Source organism: Podarcis pityusensis (genome assembly GCF_964106645.2).
Source record: "Podarcis pityusensis genome assembly, chromosome: 18".
Taxonomy (NCBI): Eukaryota; Metazoa; Chordata; class Lepidosauria; order Squamata; family Lacertidae; genus Podarcis; species Podarcis pityusensis.
Genome location: NC_138043.1, coordinates 10376657 through 10391049, shown reverse-complemented (window position 1 = coordinate 10391049; position 14393 = coordinate 10376657). Strand labels below are relative to the sequence as shown.

Sequence of the window (14393 nt, the reverse complement as noted above, 5' to 3'; positions counted from 1 at the left end):
CTCTAGCCTTCGTCCAGGCAAGCTAGAGGCCGGATCTGAGTTTGAAACACCCAAGGAAGGTGTGGAACAAGGAGGGCCTATTTCTTTTTTTAAAAAAACCCGATTCTCAGTTTTGTACATTTCAATAATTTTACAACCATTTTAACATTTCAAAACTCGACTTCCTTCCCTCTCTTTCTGCGGTTCCTTAAATTTGTTTTTTTTTATAATATTTTTTGCATATTCCAAATTAACTTAATTGACCCATTTATTCATTATACAGTACTATTTATACAATAATCCTGCCAATGTTCTTATCTGTTTACAATTTATTTCTGAATATTCAAAAAACCGTTTCCACTGGGGAGGGCCTAATTCAGTCCTCCTCTGAGGGCGACTACATTCACACCATGCCTTTAAAGGGAGGTAAATCCAGGACCATCGCTATAAAATAAGGACACCTGGAGGTCCTGCCATTGCCTACACACCTGTTCACCACCTGCTCCTTCCAATTCCTTGCAGGATACCCGCCAGTCCTCAGAGGAGGGGAGGAAGGAGTTGGCTATGAGCTGGGCTTCACGGTCATCAACCAGAACTTGACCCACACGGACCCGTCGTCTCCAGAATACCAGCGTGTGAAGTCTGCCATCGCCCACGAGGTCAGGATCTGTGCGCTGGGACTCACCAGACCCTAGAGGGCATAGGAGCCTTGAGGAAAGGGTCTCACGCACTTCCTTCAGTGTCCTCATTTTCTATGTGTTATATTTATATTGAAATAATTTCAGTAGTAAAGAAATGAAGTGATAGAAAGGGGGGAAAGAGGAGAAGTGAGGGGGGGGACCAAAGATGTGTAATATATATATATATATATATATATATATATACACACACACACACACACACACACACACACACAAATGCAATGTAATAGACTCCCGTTCATTGCAATCTAAATTGATATAGTGTTATTATCCGTGTTAAATTTTTAATTGACCATCCTCGCACCTTTCTTCTGCCGTTCTGGAGTTTAAGGAAGAAGAATGGCAAAGCCTGTTTTGTCTAATCCCTTTGTAAAGCTGTCCCTAAGAACAGCAGCTGGATCAAACCCAAATTCTGAAACCCTCACGGCAGTCTGTGCAGATAAAATGCAGCACTGAGATCGCTTCCCATTCCTATTTTTATTTTACCATACATACGTATGGCAACCCATGTCAAATTTCCTTAAGAATAGCTCAACAACAACAACAACAAACTCAACAGCTTTGCCAAAAAAAGACCAACTTTTGTGTCTGGATTTCCACTTTTTGAAATATGGCAGCCCTATACAAGCGCCTTCCATTATTTGTAGAGGAGGCCCATAGCTCAATTGTAGGGCGTCTGCTTTGTATGGGGAACATCCCAGATTCCACCCCACAGCATCTCTAGGTAGGGCTGGGAAAGACCCTCTATGTTAAACAGTGAGGCTGCATGGTTTTTCTCACGTTCTGCAATGCACAGAGGCAGCGTGGTGCAGTGGTTAGAGTGTCGGGTTAGGACCTCAGGGCCCGGGGTTTGAATTCACACCAATCCATGGTGCTCAGTGGGTGTCCTTGTGGGCTAGTCGCTCGCTCTCAGCCCGTTGTTGTGATGGTTAAGCAAGGCGGAGGGAAACCGTATTAGCCACCTCCTCGAAGGATGCAAATGCAATAAAAATAATAATAATAATCCCAGCAGTTCCTAATTTTAGTTTGTTCCACCCACTCCAGTTAAATCAACTCTTCCTCCGGAGTGCCATCCGAAACGGATTCAACATTTGCAAAGTAACTGGACTGAGGTCAGTACTGATAGGAAGGAAAGTGTAAGCAGTTGTCCAGGCTCCTGAGACACCTACCTGAATCAGAGATAAGGAATCTTTGGACTTCTTTATGTTGAGGGGCTCCAAACCCCATCATCCCTTGCACGTTGAGGGACTCCAACTCCCATCATCCCTTGCATGTTGAGGTGCTCCAACTCCCATCATCCCTTGCCTGTTGAGGTGCTCCAACCCCCATCATCCCTTGCATGTTGAGGGACTCCAACTCCCATCATCCCTTGCCTGTTGAGGTGCTCCAACTTCCATCATCCCTTGCATGTTGAGGGGCTCCAACTCCCATCATCCCTTGCCTGTTGAGGGACTCCAACTCCCATCATCCCTTGCCTGTTGAGGGACTCCAGCCCCCATCATCCTTTGCTTGTTGGCCTAATGGGAGATGGGAGTCACAGATAAGAACATCAGGAGAACCTTGTGGGATCAGGCTGGTTTTTTGAATTAACCATGTTGTTCAGAGGGATTGCCTGCCTCTTGGGGTTGGGTTTGTTTTTGTCTGGGATGTCCTCTTGCCCCTGACTCTTCCTCTGCACATTGCAATTCTCAGGCACGGCTCCATCGTGGTCGACTGCAAGTGCTACTTTGACCCGGCGACAAACACCAGCCAAGAGGTCGTCCGAGAGACGTTCCAGCAGGAGACGAGGAACGCCACGTCTCTATGGCTGGGAAAGCAGTTCCAGCTCAAGGGCGTGACTGTGCGAGGTACAGAAACACCCTTCAGCATAAATCAGGAAAGGTCACCGGTTGTGAGAAGTAAAACACGCGTGGTTCTGTTGGGTCCACGATTTGGACCAGGGCAGCCTTTGGCTCAGCTGATCAATGAAAGCCAACAGACTCAGGAGATCCAGGAAAAATACTCTTTTTAATCAGCTGAGTAAAACAGAGGGCAACACTTTCAGTACAGAGAAAGAAACTGCTGCAAGGGGAAAAACTTTCCCCTTGCTCTTTAAATCAGGGGTCAGCAAACTTTTTCAGCAGGGGGCCAGTCCACTGTCCCTCAGACCTTTTGGGGGGCCGGACTATATTTTTTCGGGGGGAATGCCCCACAAATAACCCAGAGATGCATTTTAAATAAAAGCACACATTCTACTCATGTAAAAATACACTGATTCCCGGACTGTCTGCGGGCTGGATTTAGAAGGTGATTGGGCCGGATCCAGCCCCTGGGCCTTAGGTTGCCTACCCCTGCTTTAAAGCTTTTCCGTCCCCCGCTCTCCCCCTCCTTTCCTCCTTACAATTCCTGTAGGTTGAGAACTTGCAGCTAACAGACTTCCCTAAACGCCCATTTCATATCTACTTCCTGATAAGTGCCCCCTCCCTTTACATATGTCCCATGTTCATGTAAATTAGCAATTTAAGGACAAGGGGTGTGTTTTTTAATATTAATGAGGCTCTAGAGCACGCGCAGAGCCCTCGAGCTAGCATCTGCTATATCTCCCAGTTTAGGAACTAACCCTAAAACTATGGTTGCCAGATTTTTTTCAATGAATCCGGGGACATTTTTTTAATTATTATTATTTTGAAGCTGAGTAGCAACAGGGAGTCTGTAGTGGGGATGGTGAGGCAAAAGACCCTGGGCCCAAGCACACATGCATATTGTATAAAGGTGCAAAGCCCTTCTTTTGCACCCTGTGAAACATAAATATGCAGAGTTTTTAAAAAACTGGGGAACAGCGCGCCACCCGCCTGTGACTCCCGAGCCTCCTGCCCCCTTCCTCCTTTGTTTTGACTGATCCGGGGAGGCTTGGGAGTCGCTGCCGGCTGGCCGTTGCCCAGTCTTTTAAAAATTCTGCACATTTATGTTCCACAGGGTGCAAAAGAAGGGCTTTGCACCTTGAGTGGCAGAGAAACCGCACACCTTGCGCCCCTCCTGGGCAATGGCATGTCAAAATGCAAGCAGATAAATAGGTACTGCTCTGGCGGGAAGGTAAACGGCATTTCTGTGCGCTGCTCTGGTTCGCCAGAAGCGGCTTAGTCATGCTGGCCACATGACCCAGAAGTTGTACGCTGGCTCCCTCGGCCAATAAAGTGAGATGAGCGTCGCAACCCCAGAGTTGGTCACGACTGGACCTAATGGTCAGGGGTCCATTTACCTTTACCTTTAGGTCATGCAAACCACTCTTTTAAATAATATCAGCTGGGAGCACTGGGAACCAAGGGGACGGTGGCCGAAGGGGTATTTTTTTGAATTTTTAGGATCCTTCCTTCCTCCCCAGCTCCCGAATCGGCCATTGAGTCTGCCACTGCCGCCCTGCCGCCCCAACTTGAGATGAAGAACTTTGCGGTCAATTTCACCGTCACCAACTTGCCGTACGCAGGGGAAATGGCAGATCCCGACTCGGATGTCTACTGGAAGACCAAAATGAGTCTTGAGAGCGAGGTAAACGGCTCAGGAGAGACGCTAAGCAGAGTCCAGACCTCACTCCTGACTTTGGCTGCGGCCCTCCAGAGCACTCTGCCAGGCCCCCGGGACTCCCTTCAGGCTTGGCCCTGACCAGCCTTCTTTCTCTCCCCCCTCAAATGTTTTGGTCTGGCTGGAAATATGTACATGTGTTGTTATTTCTCAGACTTCTATATCCTGCCTTTCCTCCCCGAAGTTCCCAAGTGTGAAGTTTAAGAAACAAAGCGAAAGCATTCTAAGAGCCGATCCAAATATTTTAAAAGAGTTAGAATTAAAATCATCTCAAATCATGTTTTGTTTTATACTCTTTATTGGAAAATGCAGAGTACAAAATTAAAACTGCACAGGGTAATTATAAGACACAAGAAGTAACACCTATGTGGGAAATGAAACAGAAAAAAATATATTGTGCTTATTACAAAAAAGAGGAAATTGTTATTGCAGTTAACCATACCTTAATCGGGATGCGGGTGGCGTTGTGGTCTAAACCACAGAGCCTAGGTCTTGCCGATCAGAAGGTTGGCGGTTCGAATCCCCGCGACGGGGTGAGCTCCCATTGCTCGGTCCCTGCTCCTGCCCACCTAGCAGTTTGAAAGCACGTCCAAGTGCAAGTAGATAAATAGGTACCACTCTGGCGGGAAGGTAAACGGCGTTTCTGTGCGCTGCTCTGGTTTCGCCAGAAGCAGTTTAGTCATGCTGGCCACATGACCCGGAAGCTGTACGCCAGCTCCCTTGGCCAATAAAGTGAGATGAGTGCCACAACCCCAGAGTTGCCCGCGACTGGACTTAACGGTCAGGGGTCCCTTTACCTTTACCTTATACCTTAATCAAAAATGGTATTTATAAAAATGAATTCCAAATATCATTAAGTTTGTTCATGGACAATTTTTTAAATCATCTCAAATCATGTATTTATTTTGTTTATATATCTCCTGTTTTTCTGAGGTGCTCAGTGTAGCTTATGTGAGGTTGGTGGGCCTGAAAGGTCACTCAGTGAGCTCCACAGCCGAGCGGGGATTCGAACCCTGGTCTCCACCCGAGCCGAGAGGGCAGCCAGCCTCCATGAGGAGCGGCTACCACAGGGGCACAGCGAGCAAAGTTTAACCGTTGACTCCTTCACGCTGCCCACAGTGAGGTTAGGGGGCACAATCCTTGCCTTGCCCCAGTCATTAGCAATGCATATTATGCCACCCAACTAAAAATGTTCTTGTTTTGCTATGTGAACTAAGTTTAATACATTCAAATAAAGTGGCTATTATTTCCATAAACTATTTAATTGCTGAAGGGTGAAGGGGCACCTGCTATGTGTGTGCACGCACCTTAAAACCCGTGTAAGAATGGCACAGGCCACGCCAACGTGATATGACTCAAAGAGGGACCTGGATTACACCTCTCTCTGGCAACGTTCACCCTAAGTTTCCAGAGAAAGCTGCAGAGATAGCGCAGGATAGTGCGCACCCCGGAAATGATCTCTTTCAGCTTCTGCCTTCTGGAAGAAGGTACAGGGTTATAAAGACTAGGACTAGCTGCCTGAGAAACAGTTTCTACCCAAATGCGATTTTGGTTTTAAACGCAGTGTAAGGTAGTCTCTGTGGGAGTATATTGTATTTAATTATGGGGTATCAGAGTTTTTAGGGGGCTAACCAGGCTGGGACAGCTGGGATAGCAGGCTTGTTGGTTTTTGAATGTCTAATGTAGATTTTTCAATTGTTCTGTATGGGACAATGACAATAAAGATTATCGTATTGTATTGTATCGATCCCGTTCTCCCCTTCTTCCTCCAAACAGCTCCACCAGTTATACCAGCGCAGCAGCCTGCAGAGGGAGTTTGTGCAGTGCTCTGTTGAGAGCTTCAGGTGTGTGTTTGTGTGATTCGAAGGCAGTCTAAGTGAGGGTCAGTAATCTCCGCTGCCATTGGGAGTCTCCAACTTCCCTGCTTCAGAGACATCAGTCATGGCGGTTGACCAACATTTGGCTGTGTTTTAATTTTTGCATAGACCGACTGACCTGCAGACCGAGACGGCGGTCGGCGCTGCCTGCACATTCGCGATGGATTCGTCCACAAGGACTTTCGACCGAGCTCTGGTGTACGATGCGTTTAGGAACTGGACGGGCAATGCCACAGCGTTGGGGATGTACACACTGGACAACAGAAGTCTGCTGGTCAGCGGTAAGAGTGCAGTGGGTGCCAGAGATCCTGGACAATGGCAGAAGCTTCCAGGGGAAAGTCAGAAGGGCCTGCAGGATTAGGCCAATGGGTCATCTAGTCTAGCGTCCCCGTCTCACTGTGGCTCAAGAGTCACTCTCCCCTGCCATGGCTTCCAGCGACTGGAAGCCAGAAGCATAATTGCCTCCAAGGCTGGGGTGTATGGGGTGCTAAAGGCACTGGGGGGGTGTTACCTCTGGTGGGAGACATACCATGCTCCTTTTGCAGTCGTTTGCCCACCTTTGGTCCCCACCTGCACCCAACTCTCACCTGTGGCTCCTGGAAGCTGTCAGCAGGCAACAGTGGCTACAATCCAAGAAGGGCTTCAACTGGCCGGCTAAACCAGGCGAGGGGAGCTGATGGGTCCCAATCCCTCGGGGAGTTAGGGACTTTCCCTGCATGCGAAAACAGACTACAGCAGACAGGGTGGACGAGTCCAAGCGTGGGTCCAATGGTCAAGAAGGTGGTCTCTGCATGTGCTGTAGAAGGAAGTGAGGAGAAGATGGGACTCACCTCCTATCTGGGAGAAGGAAAACTCTGGTCCTATACCTTGAGGGACATCTTTGGGAGAAGAAAAGGCTAAGGAGGAAAGCCTACACAAATCTGGAGTAGAGTCCCTAAGATGGTTGGATGGCGCCTTGTCAGCCTCCTTCCAGCAACTCCTTCAGCCAAGCGTCTTGCTCTGCCTTCTTTGGACCCCATCAGTGAGGCCCAGAGGGGAGTCTTGTCCTCTGGGCAGCCCAGGACCTCCAGACACAACACCCAGAGTCCAAAATGACTCCCAGGCTGCGCACCTGGTCCTTCAGGGGCACAGTTACCCCATTCAGGACCAGGGAGTCCCCCACACCTGCCCGCCCCCTCTCCCCCAGAAACAGTGCATTAGATGGGGCCCTTTTGGCTTGATTCAGCTCCTGGGTTCATTTCACACTGTTATGTTTATGCTATATTTACAGGTTATCCTTCAACAGTGACCCCAGTGCACCACCAAGGAGGTTAGTGATGCTTTATTTGTTCAGTGTTGATTCGAAGTTGGAGGGGTCCCGGTTTCTGGTGGGTGGGTCTCCTCTTTCAATTCTTCCACCGTCCATCAGATTTACTCAAACACCCCAGCCTCAGAAGCTGCCCATTTTAATTCTCCACAATGCCATGGGTCAAAGCCGGCCAACATTTAATACTTTTTTTTTGTCTTTCAGGGTTACCTTTCTGGGCCATCATCCTGATATGTCTGTCTGCTCTCCTGGGCTTCCTCCTGCTCTTCCTCATCTGCTTCCTGGTATGTTCATCCTCTTTATTCAAGACAGGGGAAAGGAAGTTCTTTCCTCTTTTTTATCATTCCTTATTTTAAGAATGTCCTGCCAACCTAGAAGTTCGAAAGCACATCAAAGTGCAAGTAGATAAATAGGTACCGCTCCAGCGGGAAGGTAAACGGTGTTTCCGTGCGCTGCTCTGGTTCGCCAGAAGCGGCTTAGTCCTTCTGGCCACATGACCCGGAAGCTGTACGCCGACTCCCTCGGCCAATAAAGCGAGATGAGCGCTGCAACCCCAGAGTCGGCCATGACTGGACCTAATGGTCAGGGGTCCCTTTACCTTATTTTAAGAATGCACACAGTGCTTACGCATTTTTGGGGTGGGGGCATGGTCGAGGTTTCCCACTTCTGACACCAGTTGCACCCAATGTGGGGGAAATCGCATTTCCCCAGAACCATTTCACATGGAAGGGGGCTGGAGAATGCTGTGGGACTTGCGCAAGTATATATATATATAGCACTGGGAAATGCCCTGGTGTGCTGATGGAGGTAGTTTTGGGAGGGGAGGACCCAAACGGCATTTAATTTCAGCCAGGCTGGCGGAGGGGGCCTCGCTATCTTGCCTTTCCCTTAGATGCAGCCATATTGAATGGCTCGTGCAAGCCAGGCTGATGGACTTCCCTCTGACCCAGCTAGGTGGAACAGTTTGTCCCAGCCGGACCAACGGAGGGGGCCTTCCTGCCTCACCTCACTGTCTGACGTAGCCAGGTGGAATGGTTTGAATGGTGCTCGGAAACATATTGGGAGCCAGTGTAGATCTTTTAGGACCAGTGTTATATGGTCCCGGTGGCCGCTCCCAGTCACCAGTCTGGCTGTCGCATTCTGGATTAGTTGTAGTTTCCCAAGTCACCTTCAAAGGTAGCCCCACACAGAGCGCATTGCAGTAGTCCAAGCGGGAGATAACCAGGGCATGCACCACTCTGGAAAGACAGTCCATGGGCAGAGAGGGTCTCATCCTGCTTACCAGATGGAGCTGATAGACAACTGCCCTGGAAACAGAATTGACCTGTGCCTCCATGGACAGCTGTGAGTCCAAAATGACTCCCAGACTGTGCACCTGGTCCTTCAGGGGCACAGTTGCCGCTATGCAGCCACAGCAAGCATCTGTAAGGGACTGGCTGGATGAATAGGTGGGAGGTGCCAATTGGGGAACCCCCAAGAGAAACCCCAGAGGAGGAAGGCTCAGAGCCTGGGAGTTGGTGGTGGGACACTGAGAAGAGGTCAGAGGGAGAGGATTGGGAAGATGTGCCGGATGCTGATGGAGCAACAGGGTTTAGTGAGCGGGAAGAGGCTGCGACAGGGAGCAGTTGAGACTCTGAGGCTGAAGCAAAGGGGGGGGGGTCAAGAGGCTGCAGAAGAATCCAGGGAGTCTCTCAAAGTCCAGGCGGAACAGCTCCGTCTTGCAGGCCCTGCGGAAAGATGTCAAGTCCTGCAGGGCCCTAGTCTCTTGTGACAGAGCGTTCCACCAAGTTGGGGCCAGTACTGAAAAGGCCCTGGCCCTAGTTGAGGCCAATCTAACCTCCTTGAGTGTTGTCATTTGTTGACCTTAAGGTCCTCTGCGGGGCATACCAGGAGAGGCGGTCCCTTATGCAGCCTAGAATAGCATTTGCTTCTTTTGCTGCTGCATCACACGTTTGGCTCATGTTCAGCTGGTGGTCCATCTGCTGATGCAGGAAGGGGAGCACTGTCCACACACAGACTTGTATGACAAGTGTTCTTTTTCTCTCCCCTCTGTTCTTTCTGCACCAACCAGGTTGCTTTCTGTCTGCGGAAGAAAGCCGGGAAGTATCAGGTCCAGCAGGACATCCTGGGTCTCTACTTCCCGCACTTGGACATGAGGAAAGCGCGATGATGTGCAGACCCTTTTGCGGCCTTGACTGTCTGCACCCCACAAGGTGGGAGTGGGGGGGTCTCCTTTCGCACACTGCTCCCACCGTCCACAGCAAACAACTGTTTTGGCACAGCTGGAACAGACGTCTAGATTAAGAAGTGAATCACAACCAATCAACGCTAGCTTGTCTTGGACCAGAGAGAGAGAGATGGTTCCTGCATTGCGCGGGGTTGGACTAGATGACCCTCGTGGTCCCTTCCAGCCCTATGATTCTGTGACTATTGAGCATGCTCTATGAGATATTTTGGACATTGACCTCGGCGACCCTGAAGACTGCCGGATTCAGAACTGAGTGGGGAAGCTCCGTTCCAATTTATTTATTAATGCACGGTGGACTTTGGAATGTAATTTTAATATATATATATATATGTAGCCACAGATTATTTAACTATTTGTAGATGGATTCTGCCTGGGATGCAGATCAGTGTCAAGTCTTTCTCCCCCTGCCCCACGTTCTCTGAAATGTCCAGAGATGCGTCGAAGGAAGTTCAGACTGTATTGCACTTTAGATTCCCTTAGAATTTTGCTTTTCAGCCTTTATTGGCATACCTTAGACAGTAGAATTGTTTTTTTACAAACCATCCATAAAACTTTCGTAATATTAAACTCATAAAACATAAAAAAGACTCAGTAGCCACCATTAAATAAATTAAGTAGTTTTAAATTTGACTTTAAAAATCTCAACTAAATATCCCAAAACCATCTCGGTATTTTCGGGACTATCATCCCTCAGCAGATATTGTATCTGCTTGCAAAAAAAGAGTTCTGTTTAGCTCGGGGACTGGGAGATCTCGTTCAGCTCAGGGGCCGGCCCCCCTCTTGGGGGATCTTCCGAGGGCCACATACCGTTGGAGGGCGGAGCCGGGAGCAAAAAGTAGGCGGGCCTATGCTAATTACCTGTGTGTGGTAGGCTACACGCCACCAGAACGACAACCAGAGGTTTCTATGTCCGACCACTCCTCTTTCCGTCCTCTGTCCAGGCCAGCAGGAGGCATTATCAAAGACACATTTCCATCCAGGCTAAAGCACTTATGGAAGGTGGGCTGGAAGGTTGGTGAAGGATATGGCCTGACAAGAAAGCTATGACCCCAGAAAGAGTCCTAAAGGTGGGGGACACACAAGCCGGAGGTCTCTTGCCCCGTTTTACCTAAAACAAAATAGCAATATTTAGTGATTGTCGGCAGGGATGGTTTTTCTATTTAAAGAAGGGATGCTCTTTTTGGAGAGGTGATGAAGTTTGCTACACTGGAAGGATAATTTCACACACACACACACCCCAAAAAAACAACTGGGGTTGTGGTTTAGGAGAGAACCAGATTCCAAAATAATATATATTCGTATGTCAGCGATTGATATGATTATTGTTCTTTGTTTTCTAAAAGATCTCAATATTTAAAAACGTTCTCGATTTCTTACAAGCCAATCAATAAACAGCAAGCTGAAAAACGAACTTGAGATGGGGTGTGTATATATAATAATAATAATAATAATTTATTATTTGTACCCCGCCCATCTGGCTGGGTTTCCCCAGCCACTCTGGGCGGCTTCCATAGAAACAAAAAATACATGTATAAGCATATCTGGAATCTAAAGCCGACCTACTAGCAAATGAAACCCGGCGGTAATCATACATCCATTATGCCACAATGCAGCTGATGACGTGAGAGTCAGGTCCTAATAACATACATTTATTTGCCTTAAGGGGACTGGAATGGCAGAAGAGGAAGATCTGGTTTCTGAGTTAAGACTCCTTGATCTTTAAATCCCCAAATGACTGCCATATAAAAGAGGCAAAAGTCCTCAATTTATATGATTGTTGTCTTAGGAGGGCAAACCCTCTCTTTTTATGATTATTAAATTGAGAGCAGGGTGTGGGGGTGTTAGAGGAGGGGTAGCCCCAGCCCTGAGTGCTCACTGGAAGGACAGATCCTGAAGCTGAGGCTCCAAGACTTTGGCCACCTCATGAGAAGAGAAGACTCCCTGGAAAAGACCCTGATGTTGGGAAAGATGGAGGGCACAAGGAGAAGGGGACGACAGAGAATGAGATGGTTGGATGGTGTTCTTGAAGCTACCAGCATGAGTTTGACCAAACTGCGGGAGGCAGTGGAAGACAGGAGGGCCTGGCGTGCTCTGGTCCAGGGGGTCACAAAGAGTCATAGAATCATAGAGCTGGAAGGGACCACAAGGGCCATCGAGTCCAACCCCCTGCCAAGCAGGGGGTCACGACTAAACAACTAGACAACAACAAAGCTCCTCTTGTGGGTGTCATGTTGGGTTCCTTCTGGGGTTGTTTGCTGACCTGCACTCTGCTCTCACCTGCGGCTCCTAGAAGCTGCCAGCAGGTGACAGCAGCCACAATCCTGGGAACGGTTTCAAGTGGCCGGCAAAGCCAGGTGAGGGGAGCCAATGGGTCTCAAACCCACAATGAGTTAGGGGCTTCCCCTGCATGCAAAGACATGCCCCCAGGGATGGAGTGGATGTGACCAAGAGGGGGTCCAATGGTCAAGAAGGTGGTTTCTGGCCATGCGGTAGAGCAGGGGTCAACAAACTTTCTCAGCAGGGGGTCGGTCCACCCCCCTCAGGCCAGACTATATTGGGGGGGGGGGTGAACGAATTCCTATGCCCCACAAATAACCCAGAGATGTATTTTAAATAAAAGGATACATTCTCCTCATGTAAAAACACACTGATTCCTGGACCGTCCGTGGGCCGGATTTAGAAGGCAATTAGGCTGGATCCAGCCCCCGGGCCTTGGTTTGCCTACCCGTGCTGTAGAGAGAAATGAGGGGCAGATGGGGCTCATCCACCTGGGAAGGGAGCCCATCCAGGAGAAGGAAAACTCTGGCCCTATCCACTGCCTTGCAGGATACCTTTGGGAGAAGAAAAGGCTCAAGAGCAAAACCTACACAAATCCACTCTGGGGAGTCCCTAAGGCAGTTGGATGGCGCCTTGTACACCTCCTTTCGGCAACAGGTGCCAAACGTCTTGCTCTGATTTTCTTTGGACTGCATCAGCCCAGGAGCTCCAGACACACTGACTACTAGGCTTGCGCCACAGAGAAGTCACTTTGGTGCCGCTCAACACCAGCTTAACATGAGTCAACTGGGTGATGCAGCAGCAAAAAAAGCGAATGCTATTCTAGACTGCATCAACAGAAGTCTAGTGTCTGGGTCAAGGGAAGGAATAGTCCCACTCTATTCTGCCTTAGTCAGACCACACCTGGAGTCCTGTGTCCAGTTCTGGGTGCCACAATTTAAGAAGGATGTTGACAAGCTGGAAGAGGGTTACCAAGGTGATCAATGGTCCGGAAACCAAGCCTGATGAGGAACGGCTGAAGGAGCTGGGTATGTTTAGCCTGGGAAAGAGGAGAATGAGAGAAGGTATGATAGCCATCTTCAAATATCTCAAGGGCTGCCACATGGAGGAGGCAGGAGCTTGTTTTCTCCTGCTCTGGCTTCAAATTTCAAGAAAGTAGATTCCGACTAAACATCAGGAAGAACTTTCTGACATGAACAGCTGTTATACAGTGGAATGGTCTCCCTTGGGAGGTTGTGGACTCTCCTTCCTTGGCGGTTTTTAAGCAAAGGTTGGGTGGCCATCTGTCCTGGATGCTTTAGCTGAGATTCCTGCATTTCAGGGGGTTGGAGTAGATGACCCTCAAGATCCCTTCCAACTATACAGTTCTATCATTGTATGCTTTTGAATCCCAGCTGCTGCAAGGCGCAGGAGGGGAGTGCGACTTCTGATCAAATCTTGCTTGTGGGTTGGCCACCGAGAGAAAGGGATACTGAACTCGATGAGCCTCAGTCCTGATCCGGAAAGCCGTTCTTACGCTTTCTGCCTCTCAGAATGCAAATACCTTTCATTCTTCCGCCCTCCCAGTCACCTCTCCTGCCCTCGGGGAGGGCGGCTATGTTGAGAAAGGGTGTCTTTCTATGCTTTTGATCCTTACATATTCTACGAAAGAGGGAGCCGAGTAAATGGAGCGTGGCTCAACTGAAAGTGAATTTTTCGTGAATGGATGCCCTGGGATGCCGTGCAAGAGATCCAGGGCAAATTGGGAGGGATTAGACGCATGAGCAAAAATAAAATAAAATGGTGTGTCACGCAGGAGTGGTGAATCCGTTCCAGATCATAAGTTCTCCGTAAGTTGACTATTATTGTTACTATCTTAATTACTATCACTCTGACAACATGATATATAGATCAGCTTTGCCCAACCAGCTCCCCTCCAGATAATAATAAATAATAATAAATTTTATTTATACCCCGCCCTCCCCGGCCAGAGCCGGGATCAGGGCGGCTAACACCAGTAAAATTACAGTAAAAACATATTGGGGGGGCAATTTAAAATACAGGTTAAAATGCAATTTAAAATGCAGCCTCATTTTAAAGTAGCTCATAGATCAAAACCATAAGGGGAGGGAAACATAAGGGTCAGACTGAGTCCAGACCAAAGGCCAGGCAGAACAGCTCTGTCTTGCAGGCCCTGCGGAAAGATGTCAAGTCCCGCAGGGCCCTAGTCTCTTGGGACAGAGCGTTCCACCAAGCCGGGGCCAGTACTGAAAAGGCCCTGGCCCTAGTTGAGACCAGTCTAATCACCTTGTGACTTGGGACCTCCAGAGTGTTGTCCTTTGTGGACCTTGAGGTCCTTCGCGGGGCATACCAGGAGATACTGATGAACTCCAACTCCCATCATCCCTCTGGGCTGCTGGGAGTTGGAGTCTAACCACACCAGGAGGGTCATCAATGTTCCCTGTCCC

At 48.8% G+C, this 14393-nt stretch overlaps 1 protein-coding gene across 1 annotated transcript in view; it reads left to right on the top strand.

The window, feature by feature from the left end:
* LOC308467230 (mucin-16-like) overlaps positions 1-11080 on the top strand; it is a 56165-nt gene extending 45085 nt beyond the window's left edge. Inside the window, exons 79-87 of the mRNA XM_080988691.1 lie at positions 502-638; positions 1725-1792; positions 2373-2527; positions 4042-4205; positions 6015-6082; positions 6224-6396; positions 7386-7424; positions 7626-7705; positions 9493-11080. Coding sequence (XP_080844817.1) covers positions 502-638; positions 1725-1792; positions 2373-2527; positions 4042-4205; positions 6015-6082; positions 6224-6396; positions 7386-7424; positions 7626-7705; positions 9493-9591 — 983 coding nt within the window. The 3' untranslated portion in view covers positions 9592-11080. The remainder of the gene's footprint in view (positions 1-501; positions 639-1724; positions 1793-2372; positions 2528-4041; positions 4206-6014; positions 6083-6223; positions 6397-7385; positions 7425-7625; positions 7706-9492) is intronic.
* Positions 11081-14393: the final 3313 nt, after the last annotated feature.